The sequence below is a fragment of the Maniola hyperantus genome, chromosome 18 (assembly GCF_902806685.2).
Source record: "Maniola hyperantus chromosome 18, iAphHyp1.2, whole genome shotgun sequence".
NCBI classification, from domain to species: domain Eukaryota; kingdom Metazoa; phylum Arthropoda; class Insecta; order Lepidoptera; family Nymphalidae; genus Maniola; species Maniola hyperantus.
Genome location: NC_048553.1, coordinates 1,193,273 through 1,210,232, shown reverse-complemented (window position 1 = coordinate 1,210,232; position 16,960 = coordinate 1,193,273). Strand labels below are relative to the sequence as shown.

The 16,960-nt window shown below is 39.6% G+C and overlaps 3 protein-coding genes across 3 annotated transcripts in view; 2 read left to right on the top strand and 1 right to left on the bottom strand.

Moving 5' to 3' along the window:
* roh (reduction of Rh1) overlaps window positions 1–16,960 on the top strand; it is a 135,627-nt gene that overhangs the window by 26,155 nt on the left and 92,512 nt on the right. The window lies entirely within an intron of this gene.
* Window positions 1,090–11,859, bottom strand: Rsph4a (Radial spoke head protein 4a). Its single transcript, XM_034977878.2, is given in 15 exon segments — window positions 1,090–1,182; window positions 3,413–3,557; window positions 4,135–4,349; window positions 5,195–5,340; window positions 5,852–6,005; window positions 6,493–6,501; window positions 6,503–6,614; window positions 7,208–7,340; window positions 7,933–8,008; window positions 8,010–8,021; window positions 8,784–8,871; window positions 9,166–9,254; window positions 10,215–10,337; window positions 11,097–11,286; window positions 11,704–11,859. Coding segments are annotated over 15 exon segments (1,716 nt in total). The 5' UTR covers window positions 11,835–11,859.
* Window positions 12,054–16,657, top strand: LOC117990602 (mitochondrial GTPase 1-like). The gene is made up of 4 exons (XM_034978060.2): window positions 12,054–12,675; window positions 13,321–13,529; window positions 13,913–14,100; window positions 15,956–16,657. Exons 1-4 carry the CDS (start codon window positions 12,272–12,274, stop codon window positions 16,154–16,156), a joined length of 1,002 nt encoding a protein of 333 aa, XP_034833951.1. The 5' UTR covers window positions 12,054–12,271; the 3' UTR covers window positions 16,157–16,657.

The window sequence follows — 16,960 nt, the reverse complement described above, 5'->3', positions numbered from 1 at the left end:
TTTACAAGAGCGAAAAACTTGCTGTTTCCAGAGATTTCGGCTGTTTGATGGATAAGTGTGCTGTTACTTTTTATTCCTCAATAGTTTCTGTTGGACTTTTTTGTCTCTGACTGGCTGAAATGACGCGATTCTATCGCCAAAAAATACTCGTTTTTGAATTCCCCCTTTTTTTTGAAATATCAAAGCATACGCGTTGCTCGCACTTTTAAATTGTAGGTTCTCATCTCACACTACCTTTCTCATTTTAAAGGTGCTTTAAAAACATCAAATTTTTAGACAGATCAGCTCCTTTTCGTTTCGCTTCCAAAACCTTTTTCTGTGTTGAAACAGTTTTCCCCTCCAATAATAATATGGGTACCTTCAAGTCAAGAGTGAATAGGCATCTTCTAGGCAAGCGCGCTCTATCTTAGGCTGCATCGTCACTTGCCACCAGGTCTGATTGCAGCCAAGCGCTAGTCTACAAATAAAAAAAAAAGATTTTGCGCCTGTGTTCTGAATTTTATTTTACTGACAAATAACAAAAGATTTTACACTTTCGATCCCTGAATTCTGTTTTACTGTCAACCTAAACTTTTGAATTTGATAAATATTATTACTTTATTATTAACTAGGATAAAAATAATGACGTACCTACGCTGAAAAAAGTATTAAAATCCAACAAAGATTTACAAAGTTACAGGCATTTTAATTTTGGAGTGGGAGGAGTCTTCTATCCCTTTCTCGCAAAACGAAAATTTGTATGTAACCGCACGAAGCTACAATGGCATTAGTAAGGTGTGACGTTAAAATTCTATTTCGCTATCTCTGTCTAATCAGAAATATTGAAATGCTTATAACTTTTTTGTTATTTGATCGATTTAATTAGTTTTTTTCAGTTTACGTCATTATTTTTATCTTAGTTTATAATAAAGTAATAAAAAAATTGGAGTCAAATACCCAATTGCTTACCATCACACTGTTAGGTAATAGGTAAGGTGTGTTATTAATGCTAAGACCAGAAGATGTTTCTTAACAATAAGGAATACAATGTGGAGAAAAAATAAACACTCATTTAGAAAAAAAAATTTAATTGAAACAGTAAACTCTAGTTTAATCTTCTTCTTCTTCCTCAAGCGGGAAGCCTTCTCCCTCCCCCAGCAGCTCTGGTGGAGGGGGCGGGGGTAGGTGAGCGATCCGATATGCCTGGACAGAGAAAATGTACTTTAATTATAGCGTAAATATAGTACACGACAGGTCGTAATGACAATCGTGGTGGGGACGCCCCGCACAGCCCTCACGCTAACCCGATGCGGGATAGCGCGGGTGATGTGCGGGGCGTCCCCCCACCTCATACCCCGATTGCCAACTTGACCTGTCGCGTACTAAACAGGCGTTGAAACGTGGGCACTGACAGTTAGCCTTGTACATGAGTTCAAAGTCGCTTTATTATAGAGCGGGCTATGTTGGGTGTCTCTTTGAGGGACGAAATCCCAAGAAAAACTAAAGTAACTGACAAGTGAACTAGCAAACTGAAGGTAAGTATCTCTAGGTTACGCTTTTAGCTTTAAAATTTTTAATGTCTGTGCAAACTGGGTTCTTTGCTTAACAAGAGACTTGCAAGTTATGCATTTCATACCTTTTACGTCGCAGTCTTGATTTAGGTAATGCTAACAGATACTGTGGCTAATTCTCTTTTTTTTTTTTTTTTTTTTTAATCTTTATTTTTTTTGAGGGTTTAGTCATAGCTGACTATGTCACCCCCGTAAAATAAACATCACATCATCAAAAAACAAACAAAAAATGAAACATTTTAGGTAAAACAACAACAAAAAAAAAAAACACAAACACATTGTTAACACATATCAATGAGCGACCGCGCGTTCCCTGACAATGGGGTGGCTAACAGACTGTTGCACATACCCACACTGTAATTATTCTTAAGAATACGCGGCCGCTCCAATTCATTACGGGTACATTCCATCAAAAGGTGGAAAACGTCATCAATTTGTGTATCTCCACAGTCTACACAATTCTGTGTTGGCGATCTTCTCATCAAGAAATTAAATTTATTTGATGGAATGTGCCCGGACCGAAGTCTTAACAGTATTACAATGTCTGCCCTTTTAAACTTGGACTCTGCAAACCATGGACATTGAGGGAGCTGACACACTATCGTTTTATACCATATGCCTTTAACCCGTGACCTTTCGTCAAAATATTCTTGCCATTCTAATACACATTCCTGTTTAAATTTTATCAAAACTTCATTCGGTAGTGGAATACAGTTGTAGGGAATTCCATCGCTGATGGCGCGTTTGGCTGCCGTGTCTGCTTCCTCGTTGCCCATGATCCCTACATGGGAGGGTAACCATTGAATTATTACAATTTTATTTTTGTTTTGAATTTTACATATGGAGTCTAGAATGTCATAGGCTATCGGGTATCCTCGAATATTCGAGGTTAGCCGAGCCAAATGTAGAAGGGCGCTCTTTGAGTCAGATAAAATCACAAACTTATTACCCTCAAGTGATAATATATAAGACAGGCATTCAGATATTGCTATCAGCTCCGTGTGCATAATATTTATATCCGATTCAATTTTAAATTTCATGCTGATTTCTGCCTGAGGGTCAAAGACCGCCGCTCCTGAACTTGACAACTCTTTAGAACCGTCGGTATACAGTTTATAAAATGAGTTATATTTATCGTATAGAAGACTTTCAGGCAGACTATCGTATAGAAGGCTAATTCTCTTGTACACAATCTCAAATGGCACGTCTAAATCTATTGCTACCCCTTTCATAATATTGCTTGGGGAAAAGGATAGCACTAGATTTAGACCTGTTAATTAAGATTACAAGAGAATCGGCCACTGCCTGTACAAAAAAATCCTTTTAAACATGCAAAGAGCTGTTGAAAAAAGGATATGAACATTTTTGTATGGAACATGGCAAATCTGCTATTTTGAAAAACCTCGTTTGGAAGACCCCCCACTAGGTGGACGGACGACATCAGACGAGTCGCAAGGAGGCGGGGAAGGTTCAGGCGCCGCAAGGCCGTGGCGTGTGGAAGTCCCTACAAGAAACCTATGTCCAGCAGTGGACGTCTATCGGTTGATGATGATGATGATGATGATGATGATGATGAACATTATCGTGTGTAGGACGTAGGTATACCTCAAATTTTATATTGCTAAGCTATAGGCCCTTGAAAAGACCGGCGGGGTGATTACGTAAAACGTTGCAGTAGCGACAGCAACGTGACTGCAGTAGCAATGCCACAAATCATTTGCTGTCTCTCTTCTTCTGCTTATTTTGCTTTGTGGCTATTCCTGTCTCTCTCTAGCCGGACTTTTGATAGCAATGATCGTGAGATTTACGCCTGTCTCAAGCCTGTCGCGAGATAAAAAATACGTAGAAAGAAAATATCTCACTTCTTCATCAGCGAACGTTGGGTCCGCCATTTCCATGACCTCCGGCCCAATGATGTACTCGTCTTGCGCTCGCGGCAGTTGCACCGGCGAGAAGTTGAGCGGCTGGAATTTCAGACCCAAACCCACGTAGAGGCACTCGGATTTTCTAAAAAAAATAGACTTTTAAATACATTCATGGTCTAGGTATGTGGTATTTAAGAACTATTTTGCGCATTGGCAACAAATATCCACTCTGATATGAACTGAATCATATGTGATTCAGTTCATATCAGGACTATCAGAATTGAGGCTGCCTAAAACGCAATGCACAATGGTTTCGTACATCAAAATAAGGAACCCTTATAGCCTATAGGATCATTTTGTTCTATCTGTCCGTCTGTCTGTCAAGAAATAATTTGTAGGGAGTCAAGAAGGCGCTCCGGGAAAATGCCAAGAGCAAGTACCGAACGGGCGCCTTCCCGCGATTATGCCCATATAACCGAGAGGTTGGTGGGGCCATGGGAGGTGGAGGGTAGGCTGTCTGTCAAGATAACCTATAGGGTAAAATTCCCATTGACCTAGAATCATGAGGTGCGCAAGTCCGACTCGCAGTTGGCCGATTTTTTTAATACAACGTACACTAACATATATTTACTTTGGCATAGCGGCAGCAGCAACACCGCACGCCTTTGCTGGCTTTCGAGGCTTTTTCCTGTATCATCTAGAATGTTTTAGAAACTCACTTCCCAGAAGTAGAGTAAGCCACAGCACCAGGCCATACGTTGCTCCTCAGCACGGCGATGGCGCGATCTGGCACCAGGGTCGAGCTGACTCGCGCGCTCCACGAGTTCAGACCCTCGATGCGAACGTCCTCGGACAGAGGTGTGAATAAAGAAGGCCCTGACTCTGGCGGTATTGGCGCAGGACCTTCTTCTTCTTCCTCTTCGAGATCTTCCTCCTGTATTTTGGTGAAGAAAATATTTTGAAACAAGGTATGCATTAGGTACTCGCTTTGTAAGTAGAATTAGAATTCCGGCCTCAATAGCTCAACGGGTAAAGGAATGGACTGAAAACCGAAAGGTTCAATCAAACCCCGCCCGTTGCACTATTGTCGCACCTACTCCTAGCACAAGCCTGACGCTTAGTTGGAGAGGAAAGGGGAATATTAGTCATTTAACATGGCTAATTATTCTTTTTTAAAAAAGTAGAATTAGAATTCGGGCCGATAATGCTCATATACTAGCTAATGCCCTAGACATCGTTCACGTTGACATAGGTTTTTTTAAATCCCATGGGAACTCTTTGATTTTACGGGGTAAAAGTAGCATGTGTAGTATGTGTGTATGTGTGTTATTTTAGGATATAATCGATTCTATCTCCATACTGAATTTCAGCCAAATCTGAAGAGTGCGTGCGTTTTTTGCGTGAAAGAGTTTTTACTGAATTAAAATGAGATCATGGAAAGTAGTTTTATAGAATTGCCCAAATAACCTTTGGTACTCTTCAATATATTTATGTAATCAGTACCCTTACCTATTATAAATGCGAAAGTGTGCTTGTTTGTTGGTTTATTGGTTTGTTGGTTTATCCTTCAATCACGTCGCAACGGTGCAACGGATTGACTTGATTTTTTGCATGGGTATAGATAAAGACCTGGAGAGTGACATAGGCTACTTTTTATCCCGGAAAATCTTAGGGTTCCCAAGGGATTTTTAAAAAGCTATATCCACGCGTACGAAGTCGCGGGCATCAACTAGTATCTAGATAACATTAAAGGATCTACTTTAGTATCCTGTATCCTACCATAACTACATTGGGGTTCCACCATAGCGTCCTGCCCTGCTTCAGGATGTATCTCCCGTGGTGAACCCAATACGTCAAGTTTGGATCGAGAAGGTCCTTCAGCGTATGCCCCTGGTAAAATGGGTTAGGGTTGAAAGCCAGGTCCCCTGAAAGGAACAGACGGATGAAGTGTAAAATTGTGAAGATTATACTCAATTCTTAAGCTGTCCATTATGTTCCTGAACTTTTAGTTCTTTCATGTCCCACCCATCTACCCCAGAAATTGTCTTAATTAAATGGTAGGTAGGTTAATGCTACAGTGGACAAATCAATTAAGAAAAGCATTGTCGTTGATAGCAATATAACTGGAGCATCGAACTGGAAGAGACCAAATCGGCGAGACCCCGCTGACTTGAGCACCTAGAAAGGATGATCGAAGATCGTGCTGTAAGAATATTACCTATACTTGGGCCGGCCAATAGGAAAATGTCCAGTTAAATGCTATCTCTGGTTGGAGAAGCGAGCGACCTGCACTGCAAGCTCTCAGAAGACCCGATAGCGTGAAACGCCACAGGACAGGCATTAATGGCAGCTTCTAATGTCGGCGACCAAGATAATCTTTGTGTCGCTGAGCCAGCGAAGTAACTTTACCCATGACAGTTTTAACTCTAAAAATACCTGCTCCTTCCTCCAAATCGATGTCTTCTTCTTCCTCTCCCGACCCGAATGTGTAGAAGCCCTGAGGTGATATGGATGTTGAGGCCGCGATGCGGGCGATCTGAGCTCGTAAGTAGTTACGTTCAGAGCCTTCGAAGGGTGGGAATGTCAGCACCTGGTAAATACAGTTTTACAATTTTGTTTGAAGTGGACAAAGACAAATTTCCCTATATCATGGTAGGTACTTATATTTTTTTCTATTTTTTTTATTTTATTTAGGTAGGCCTTTTTCTAGAAACCAAAAGGTCTAATTGCTAGTACCACGTAGGTAAGTAGTTTGGTTTGGTGATCTAGGAATTAAAAGCAAGCTTAAGCATTCCCATTCGATCCAATTTAAGATTTTAAAATATTATTCTAGAGATATTGTGCTTAGTCCGAAACTCGTATGAGAGAAAACTTGCCTGCAAAATATCAAGTTTTCTAGAGTCCCAGTGATTTGAGCTATACGTTAAGCCACTCAGTTTCTATATAGAGTTTTTTTTATAGGCAAACGCTTGACCACAATCATAGCTGATGGAAAGTGATGATTTGTGGCCTAAGATGGGACGCGTTTATCTAGAAAATGCTATTCAATATGAGTTGTCTAAGAAGACGATAACCACCTCAGCATCCCAAATCCCCAGTCATGCACCGTACAGTGAGCCTGGCGACTCTAATTTGCGCTGGCGTAACATCCGGCAGACCAATCCACGGCTCTCCTGGTTGGTTGCACACGTAATAAACCCTGTGTACATAAAAAAATTATTAATTGACATAAAAAAATATACAGACCTTATTATGTGTTTTTCTCTATTAATAATGGCCTCGAAAGTCAGTTTTTAGTGAGATATACGGCTAGTTATCTACCTGCTTAATTTATTTTGAGAAGAGAGAGAAAAAAGAAATTTTTGAGACTAAAACAAGGGGACAAACCGGTGCAGCGGTGTTTTAAGCGTTTAGAATAACCAGTAGTGCCAGCCAACTTTATTTAAAGTAGGTAACTAACCTACTACCCTACTTACATATAAACCATTAGAGCGAGGCGGATAGTACAAAGAACCGATAAACTTTGGGTGCCAAAGGTGCATTAAAGCGCTGCGTTTTAGAAGACCCCACTAAGTGGATATACGATCGATCTCAAGCGAGACATCAGCAGATCGCTATTCTGTAGAAATTCTTGCAAGAGACTTACAGTAGGTACTGTCCCAAGGACGTTTTTGTTGGTCTCAATGACAGAGACAACCACAAACCCGCTACCTCTTTCTAAAGGTTTCTAAAGATTGAAGACGAAGATATATTACAAAAGTTTTACTTTTAGGTAAAAAGCGAAGGTTTACCTTTTTATTAACGCCTTGGCCAGGTCTCTCAACGGGGATAGGAGGGGGAGGCTGCCAGGTGGAGACCGGGATGGGAGGCAATTTAGGTGGGACTGGTTCTTTTGGCTTTTCTTCTTTAACTTCACCTTCACCCGCTTTACATTAATAAATTAGTTTTAAGGTTTATTGTAGTGATCAAATAAAGTTTTCTTTCTTTCTTTAGTAGAAGAAAAATTGGTAATAAAGTGAGGCGCTCTAGAATACTTGACTTTTACTCTATAACTAGATGATGCCCGCGACTTCGTACGCGTAAATTTAGGTTTTTAAGAATCCCGGGGGGAAACTTTGATTTTCCGGGAATAAAAGTAGCCTATGTCACTCTCCATATCTTTAAGTATACCCATGCAAAAAATTACGTCGATCCGTTGCGACGTGATTTGAAGGACAAAACCAACAAACAAACACACTTTCACATTTATACTATGGGTAGTGAGTGATAGGTAGGTACCAAATTAGCTACACTTAAGCTTACTGGGAAGTTATGATGCAGCCCAAGGTGGATGTACTCCTGCTCAGGAGATGCTATTTACTCTTGATTTGAAGGTACCTATTACCCTATTAACAGGAAGGTAAAAACTCCACAAAGACACCTCTACTTTCAATTTTTTCTAGCTTAGTAATTTCTCTTCTTAATTTGCCTTTACTTGTTTGCCATTTGTATCAAACAGCTGTTATAATAAGACTTACCTATTTCCTTTTCTTCTTCAACAGCTACTTCCTGGTCGCGATCTTCATTCCCCTCTTCCTCACCTGGCATGTCTTTTCATTTCGAACTCCTAAAAATTCATATTAAACCTGTAGCAGAGGACGTTCTTTCTAAGAATTTTCTCTCTATTCTGATCCATACCAGGATCCGGAATCTTAGAACCACCGTAGTCTGGTGGGAGGCTGCGGCCGTGGCTAGTTACCACCCTACCGGCAAAGACGTGCCGCCAAGCGATTTAGCGTTCCGGTACGATGCCGTTAGAAACCAAAGGGGCATGGGTTTATTAAAAACTGCCATACCCGCCCGCTTCCATCTTAAACTGCATCGTCACTTACCACCAGGTGAGATTGCAGTCAAGGGCTAACTTTGTATCTAAATAATTTTTTTAAACCCAGAATCCAGAACCTCGCAGATAATTTGAATGACCTCCTTGCCTTCATTTAGGTGGGTAAGTGGTAGGTTTTTTTATTCACTACAGGCGCACGTTTGACCACGATGACACCTGATGGGAAGTGATGATGTGGCCTAAGACGGAAGGTTCTGAGCAATTAGAATTAAAATTTCCTAGCTGTCTCTAGTCTTGTCAGCTTGGCCGTAGCGAAACGATTTAGCGATCCGACTTCCAATACGGTGCCTTATATGAACGTGAGTTTAATTAACTGCTAAGTAGATTTCTTTTTTAGTTCGCTCGGTTCCTTCTTAAGACTATATTGTCATTACCACTAGGCATTCTTTTGCAGACTTGTCACCGTTGAAAAAGGTAAGTACTTAGTGTAACTTGTAAGCCCTTAGTAACAGTACGCTATAGAAATGCTGAGGAAAGAATGCTCACCCGAATTCTTCGGTCCAGTTCATCTATGGTGAGGTCGGCTTCAGCCACATAGTAGTTCATTCTGGTCCCGAAAATTTTTCCGAAGAATCTTACAAAAGAGAGCCAGGTACTTATTAATATATTGGGTAGCTGACTAAGCATTATTATCATTAACTAGCTGCTGCCCGCGACTTCGTCCGCGTGGAATTGGGTTTTTAAAAATCCCGTGGGAACTCTTAGATTTTCCGGAATAAAGAGTAGCCTATGTCCTTCCCCGGGATGCAAGCTATCGCTGTACCAAATTTCGTCAAAATCGGTTGAACGGATGGGCCGTGAAAAGCTAGCAGACAGACAGACAGACGGACACACTTTCGCATTTATAATATTAGTATGGATTACTAACCTAACAGCAGCTACGGGCTCCTTGATGGCGAGCATGTTGAGGGCGACGTAGAGCGCGTAACATTCGCTGTCCGGCAACCCGTAACCACCCTAAAAAAGGTTACAAATTATTGTACTTAATTGCCGTCTCCTAGACTGTAGACAATGCATGCAATGGCATTCCGACGAGAGCCATCGCTCGCTGACTGACTGAGCTTTCTTAAATGCTTTTTTTTTTAAAAAAAACAATATTAGCCATATTAAATGACTAATATTCCCTTTTCCTCTCCAATTAAGCGTCAGGCTTGTGCTAGGAGTAGGTACGACAATAGTGCAACGGGCGGGGTTTGAACCGTCGACCTTTCGGTTTTCAGTCCACTCCTTTACCGGTTGAGGTATTGAGGCTCATACTTACTTACTGATCCAGGAAAGTCAAATGTTTTATGGTGTGTAGGGGTTGGTAAAATAGAGTACGTGACCGAAAGTACATATACCGAAAGTACACATAGTACCGAAAGTACACATAGTCCTTTACATATTTAACTATTTTATTTTTACCTACTGTTAATCTGTCAAGTTACTCTGTACGTTATTAAGTCTGTCTGTTATTAAGTTAATCTATACTTTAATCTGTTAGTCTGTAAGTTAGTACATGTTAGTTTATAAGCAAAGTTTCACCTGTAATTGACGACCATACTGTTTATTGTATGTATTTAAATGTGCGGTCTTTTATGTATGGAAGTTGTCGGTGATAAATAAATTAAAAAAAAAAAAAAAAAGTAATGTGCATCGGCCTTTAGAATGACATTTCGGCTTTGTAGAGCGTTGTCTCTGTTACTCATACCTATATGACGTTTTGTCGGTCTCAACGACAGAGAGAGTGCTCTACAAATCTGCTACCTCCCTCTAAAGGTCGATGTACATTACTATCGGCAGCGAACTGTAATTCAATACGTATAAACCATCTTATATATTATTCTTTAGTAAAACTGTTATGTCGAGGGTTATAATATGACCATCAGATTGCAACGCGAACAGCAATCTTCCTGTTTATAAAATCAATCATCTAACCTCTCTAAAATAATAGTTATGCTCGATGAGGTCCGCGATTCTCGGCTTCACGGATTCTTCCTCCAGATCCAGCTCCTGCTCCTCACCCATTTCTTCCAATCTTAGCGATTTGCTTGACACTAGCTGCATAAAAAATATAAGTTCGTACTTATGATACCTAGCCAGTAGCCATGTTAATATTATAAATGCGAAAGTGTGTATATGTACGGCCTGTATGCTATATGTTTAACGTTTTAACTCTTTCTATGGTAATAAAGAGGTCCCACGGTTACTTAAAGGTCCATCTCTTAAACCGATTTCGACAACTTTTTGTTGCAGAGATAGCTTGCATCCCGGAGACGAACATAGGCTACGTTTTATCCCGGTAAATTGAAGAGTTCCGACTTTCAGATATGCGGAACAAAATTAGTGCGTAAACATTTGGATACCAGAACACTAGCAATAACTTAGCGTTATTGTTATACTACTTAAACACAATCCAATAACCATTTGCTTCATTTTGTAGTTTTAGTGATTTAGTATTTTTCAACCCTACAATCATAATAGCGTCCTAAAAATAAAATGTATAATAGCGTCCAAAACTTGGGTCAATGCCCCGCCTACGACGTGGCATTGACTCCGAATGGCCTACTTGCGTAACGTCAGTCAGATGTTTTATATATCGTGAACTTTTAAATAATAGGTACCTAGGAATTTTTTTTCGCGTTTTTTTTGGTGTTATCATATTATATCAGTAATCATCAGTAGTACCTATCACATGTCTTCGTTTTTGCTAGCGTTCTGGTTACACCCTATAATAGAGTAGGACTCGACCATTAGGAAAAGATGAAGAAGATATTTTCCAAGCTTGGTAATGTAAAAGAGAGAGAAGTAAACAAAGACCTGGAACATCTCTTCCACTCTTCTAACGAGCTGCAGCTGTGGAGGTGAGAGGTAGATATCGTTGAGCAAGTCGAAGTTGGGCCGGAACTTCTCCTGCTTCACCTGCCAGGAGTACTGCTCGAACTGGTCCACCACATCCGGCGGCTTTTGTGACAGGATCTTGTGGACGACGTCGACAAGATGATCATATCTGAAGCAAGGAATCTTTTTGATACTCATTATTAGACATCATACGTGCACAGAGGCCTTATAAGTACCTATATCCAGTAGCGTGCAATGCATAATGGCGTACACACACTGCTTACCCTAGTTACAAAACACTGCTTATTCTTCATTATGATCTGCCAGTAAATAGTTTCTACTTATATGTTTACCCTGGCTGGCTCAGTGCACGACACTGATTATAACCAAGGCCCATAAAGTAGCATATAGCCTCCTGAAGGAAGTAGGTATATTATGGGGTACCTACAAGGGTTCTGGAAATATGGATACAAATACTATACAAATATGGATAGTGTTGAGTTATCCGCTAAGGTCGGAGACGGGAGACGGTTAGCTTCAAAATATCTTTCTACAATTATTGGATATCCCGTTGGTGCATATTTACAAAGTATCACCGGTAGCCGCACATTGCTGTTTCAGGAAATTTTTCGCCAACACCAAGTCGTTATTGAGATCTGGCATAACATTTTCTGTTGCTGCTATTATGTCGGGCTCCAACATAAATGTTTGAGACATGTTTGGATATTATTTTAAAATAAAATAATTATTAAATTAAGCGGGCTTGACAATCCTTGTTAAAAATCGGCAATCATTGAGTTATTGACGTCATTCAAAGATGTCGAAGCACTTTTTTTTGGAAGAGTTGTCCAAGTTATCAATTTCTGAACGATTTATTTTTGTGTCAGTTACCGTATGTGACGCCTAATTGTCTGTCAAATGTCACTGTCATACTCACATACTCTGTGGTCATACTTATGTTTTGAACTTTTTTCAATTCAAAGTTTATGTTCTCATTTTCAGATTATGGTTGTAATTTCAGATATATTTAATTGATTTCTCTATTGATTAACATTGTTAATTAGTGAATAGTTTATTACAAATACTAAAATAACGATGTATTGATAAAAATTACCAAAACATAACCTCAAAAACTAACCAAAACAAACACAGGAATGGCAGCAAAATTCGACGCTGCTGCGTATAATTTTCGGAAAAAATGCCCATACGTTAGCAAAGATCTTCTCCGATGGTTCCCGGGGCACATGAACAAAGGTCTAAAACAAATGCAAAGGAAATTGAAGTCTGTTGATTGTGTAATCGAAGTGCATGATGCACGGATACCCTTTACAGGGCGAAATCCTATATTTACTAGCACGCTAACTGGTGCAAAGCCTCATGTTCTAGTGCTCAACAAACAGGATTTGACCATAAGGTCGCTAATACCGAAAATAAAAGATCAGTTGAAAAGTGAAGAAGGTGTTCAGAATGTGGTGTTCACAAACTGTAAAGACCAGCATTGTCGAGGTTTGAAAACCTTGCGACCTCTTATGATAGATATAATTAAAAGTTCTAACAGGTAATTAATCAATTACTTAATTAGTATTTTTATCCCTCTTATACTACTTTTAGATCACTTAAAGTTGTGTTTACTATTGTACTGCTATCGCAAAATAAATTGTCAGATCTGATTCAATACACAAGCTTGACTGAGATCTGTTTGTGTACAAAGCATAATCATGTAATGTAAAGAATATTAAAAGTAATTATTAAAATATTAATGTATTTGTAGGCTAACAATAAAAATAAAAATACACCTCATTCAAATTACAAAAAGTCACATTGATCTGTTGCTCCATTATTAAGTGATTAAGGGCAAACTAACAAACACATTTTTATAATATTAGTAGTGAATCACTAGTTTCTACAAGTATATAATTTCCCCCCCCCCTCTTACCCCCTTAGGGGTTGAATTTTTGAAAATCCTATCTTAGTGGATGCCTACGTCACAATCTCAGCCCGATCGGTCCAGTAGTTTGAGCTGTGCGTTGATAGATCACTCAGTCACCTTTTCCTTTTTATATATTTAGATGATTGTTGTCAAGCACAAGCCTATTTCGTAATTTAAAAAAAAGATACAAAATAACAGAACAAATAAATTAAAACTGATTTGTTTGTTAACTGTAGTTATTAACTTTTTTACTTATAATTTTGTCTGTATCAGATACAATCGTAGTGAAGAACTAGACTACAACGTAATGATCATTGGAGTGCCAAATGTTGGTAAATCCTCGCTCATCAACATGCTGAGGAGCAGGAATATGAACATAAGGCATGCCCTGCCCGTGGGAGCCGTTGCAGGGGTCACGCGGAGCCTGATGAACAAGATCAGGATAAACAACGATCCCAAGATATTCATGTTTGATACACCAGGTAAAAAAATTGGTCAAATGCGAGTTGGACTCGCACACAACAGGTCCCTTATCATCATACAAAAAATAACACTATTAAGTTTATTTTTAATTTTTATGGTGGCTATTTTGAAATTTTTACTATTTATTGTTATAGCGCCAACAGAAATACATATTCAGTAAAAATTTCAACTCTCTCTCTACCTATTATGGTTTGCGAGATACAGCCCGCTGACAGACAGACGGACGGATGAACAGCGAAAATAGGGTTTGGGAAAAGAATACTTGAGGGTACCTCAGAATCGCTGTTGCGTAACTCAAGGTCTCATTTTAAGTTTCCACCTGTATGCAATAACTAATTACCAAACCTGATTGAAAATATACAATTTTTCTATTTGTAACCAGGCATCCTAGAGCCCTCAGTTTCAAACATTGAGATGGGTCTGAAGTTAGCTCTATGTGCCTCGCTGCAGGATCATTTAGTGGGCGAGGAGATAATTGCAGACTACCTGCTGTACTGGCTCAATAGCCACGGCAACTTCAAGTATGTGGAGTACATGGGCCTTACGGAGCCCTGCGATGATATTAACAAGGTATGTACATTTTTTTTTAAGGAATATTAGATAACCATGTAAAATGACTAATATTACCCTTTCCTCTCCAACTAAGCGTCAAGCTTGTGCTTGTGTAGGTACGACAATAGTGCAATGGGCGGGGGTTGAACCGTCGATCTTTCAGTTTTCAGTCTGTTCCTTTACCCGTTGAGCTATTGAGGCTCTTTAGAATTTACCAAGTCCAATAAATCAAAAAACGTTATACTATAGTTGTACATTTCCTTTACTGGCGAAACTTCAAAGTCTCGATCACCGCCGCAAGGTCGCGGCTTATCAGGGTTTTATCAGTACCCTTATTATAAATGCGAAAGTGTGTTTGTTTGTCGGTGTGTCAATCACGTCGCAACGGATCAACGTGATTTCATCATGACAAGAGGACAAACCAACAAACCAACACACTTTCGCATTTATAATATGGGTACTGATTAGATGATGGCCGCAACTTCGTGTTTATGTTAACGTTTCAAAAAATCCCGTGGGAACTCTTTGATTGACCAGGATAAAAAGTGTACTAACTCTGTGCCAAATTTCATCAAAATCGGTTGAACGGTTGATGGACAGACAGACACCCACTTTCGCATTTATAATATTAGTATGGATTAATTACAGCACTGTGCTTTAGTACAATATTATCATCTATATCTATAATAGATAGGTAATAAAAACATAAAGATAGTAAAAAAAATATGCATTTAGTATCTATGTGAGATATAGCTTTCCAATCAGCAAGGTGACCTTCCTTGCAGATTACCTTATAAAGTGTGTGTTTTTTGTAATTTTTTTGATATAATATTTCGAATAATTTGTCTAAATCTACTAATAATTGTTTGTTGGTTTGTCCTTCAACCACGCTGCAACGGAGCAACGGATCGGCGTGATTTTTGCATGCGTAGGTATAGTTAAGGACCTGGAGAGTGTCATAGGCTACTTTTTATCCCGGAAAATCAAAGAGTTCCCACGGGATTTTGAAAATCTAAATCCACGTGGATGAAGTCGCAAGCCTCAGATAGTGTTTGTATAAAATATTGATAAGGATCAATGGCACTTTGACTGATTAGGTAGATGTTGTTCTTATCAGTTATCACCAAATGTCATTAATCTTATCATACCTACAACCTATCTTTATATTTTGCCTGAATTTTGCGAACGTAAACTTATTTTGTGTTTCAAACCGGTAAAGCATTAATCAATGGCAATATATCTTATGGCATGTCAAGATTCTTTCGCGTTTTCTTAATCTGGTGTACTCAAAATTGTTGAGTTCTTAGGATACCGATCCACTGAAAAGTTAACGTACCGCAGCCAAGACGTGTATTCAGCAGACCAGTTCTCGGGGTACATAGTTAAAACTGCATTGATAATGCACACGAGGGACCAAGAGTCCCCCAAATACATAGAAAAGACATTGACATACCGAACCGCACAAAAGTGCGGGGCAGTCTTTGGAAAAAATAGAACTAAGCTACCAAGGCGTAAGGCGGATTTTAGTTCGCGTTGCTGCGCTCCAGAGTTGTTGGCTTCCGGCACGAACAAAATGATCGCTTGAGTTGAGTCTGTGGCATGTTCTCAGCGGACATTTCTGCGCAAGCCCTTAGTGTTATTATTATTGAAACCATTGTCCTGTTGCTATCACCTTCAAAACAATATTGGGACTTCTCTCCAACCTACTTTTGCCCGAGACCGTATGATTGCGGAGAAACCATCGAAACGGCTCTCCACAAACATACCGGACGCGGTACAGTACCGAGGCAGTCCCTGCTTTATTCTGAAGATGTCATTGTATTGGACCCGGAGAGCGTTTATAGATTTTTGAATTTCAATGTCCTTGTTCCAGGTACTAATATCAGGCGCCTTGAAGTTCAGCCGCGTGAGGCGGACGCGAGACTTCGACGGTCGCGTGCGGGACGTGCCGGACATCACCGAGGTCGCCCGGACAATGATACGCGCGTTCCGGATAGGCGAGCTTGGAATGACACTACTGGATATAGACCTTTTGAAGATGGATCGTGAAAAAGTTCAAGAGGTTTTGGCGTAGAAATGATTACGGAGAGAATTTTTCGGAAAGAGTTTGGGAAGATTTGGATCTCTCATCTCTAGCAGAATTATTAGGATAAAGACACGATAGGTCCAAGACACAGGCACAGAGTAAGCGCTCCTTCAAATTTGCCGAAAAATGTCGTACAGAGGTAGCGCGGCTGCAGCGTTGTGGCCGTTTCATGCATTTCATGTCATTGGGTGCCTCCCTGAAAAATAATTTATAATTCAATATTCGGTATTGGGTCAACGTTCTACACCAATTGTAACTCATTTCGTCTACAAGCAAGAGACACACAGACAGCAGGTGTGACAATAATAAAGCTTCGTTTTGTGCTTTGCGTATGGAACCCTAAAAATTGTGTAACAGAATATCGATGTTATGAGCCATTACATCGATTTCTCGGTTTGCGTCATGAGGACAACCGATATTTGATATTCGATATGTTTTAGCAAAGGAAAGTCGAACAATAGCATTGTCAGTAGCTGGTCCTCAAGTTACCTATAAACAATGTTTTTACGAATCCGTTCCCACACGATATCGAGTTTCGTATCTATTGGTATCAAAGTTTCTTGAAGTTACGCAAAAAATGTATCAAATTCACGGCGTTTTTAGGTAAAAGTAGATTATATTGATATCGAGGGATATTAGAGTGAAAATATTAGCTATAGATTAACCTAAGTGTACATATTATTTTAGTTGTAGGTAAAGTTTTGTGATACCTTAGATATTTATGTAAGTAGAGGTATAGATAAACATAAAGTAAATAAAAAAAATGTTTTTTACAATCAAATCTTTTATTCA

Bases quoted from the DNA above. Each gene is read 5' to 3' on its own strand.
- LOC117990602 (XM_034978060.2), top strand. From the start codon at position 12,272: ATGGCAGCAAAATTCGACGCTGCTGCGTATAATTTTCGGAAAAAATGC. The intron at 12,676-13,320 runs GTAATTAATCAA...TGTCTGTATCAG, and splicing joins ATAATTAAAAGTTCTAACAG to ATACAATCGTAGTGAAGAAC. The intron at 13,530-13,912 runs GTAAAAAAATTG...ATTTGTAACCAG, and splicing joins ATTCATGTTTGATACACCAG to GCATCCTAGAGCCCTCAGTT.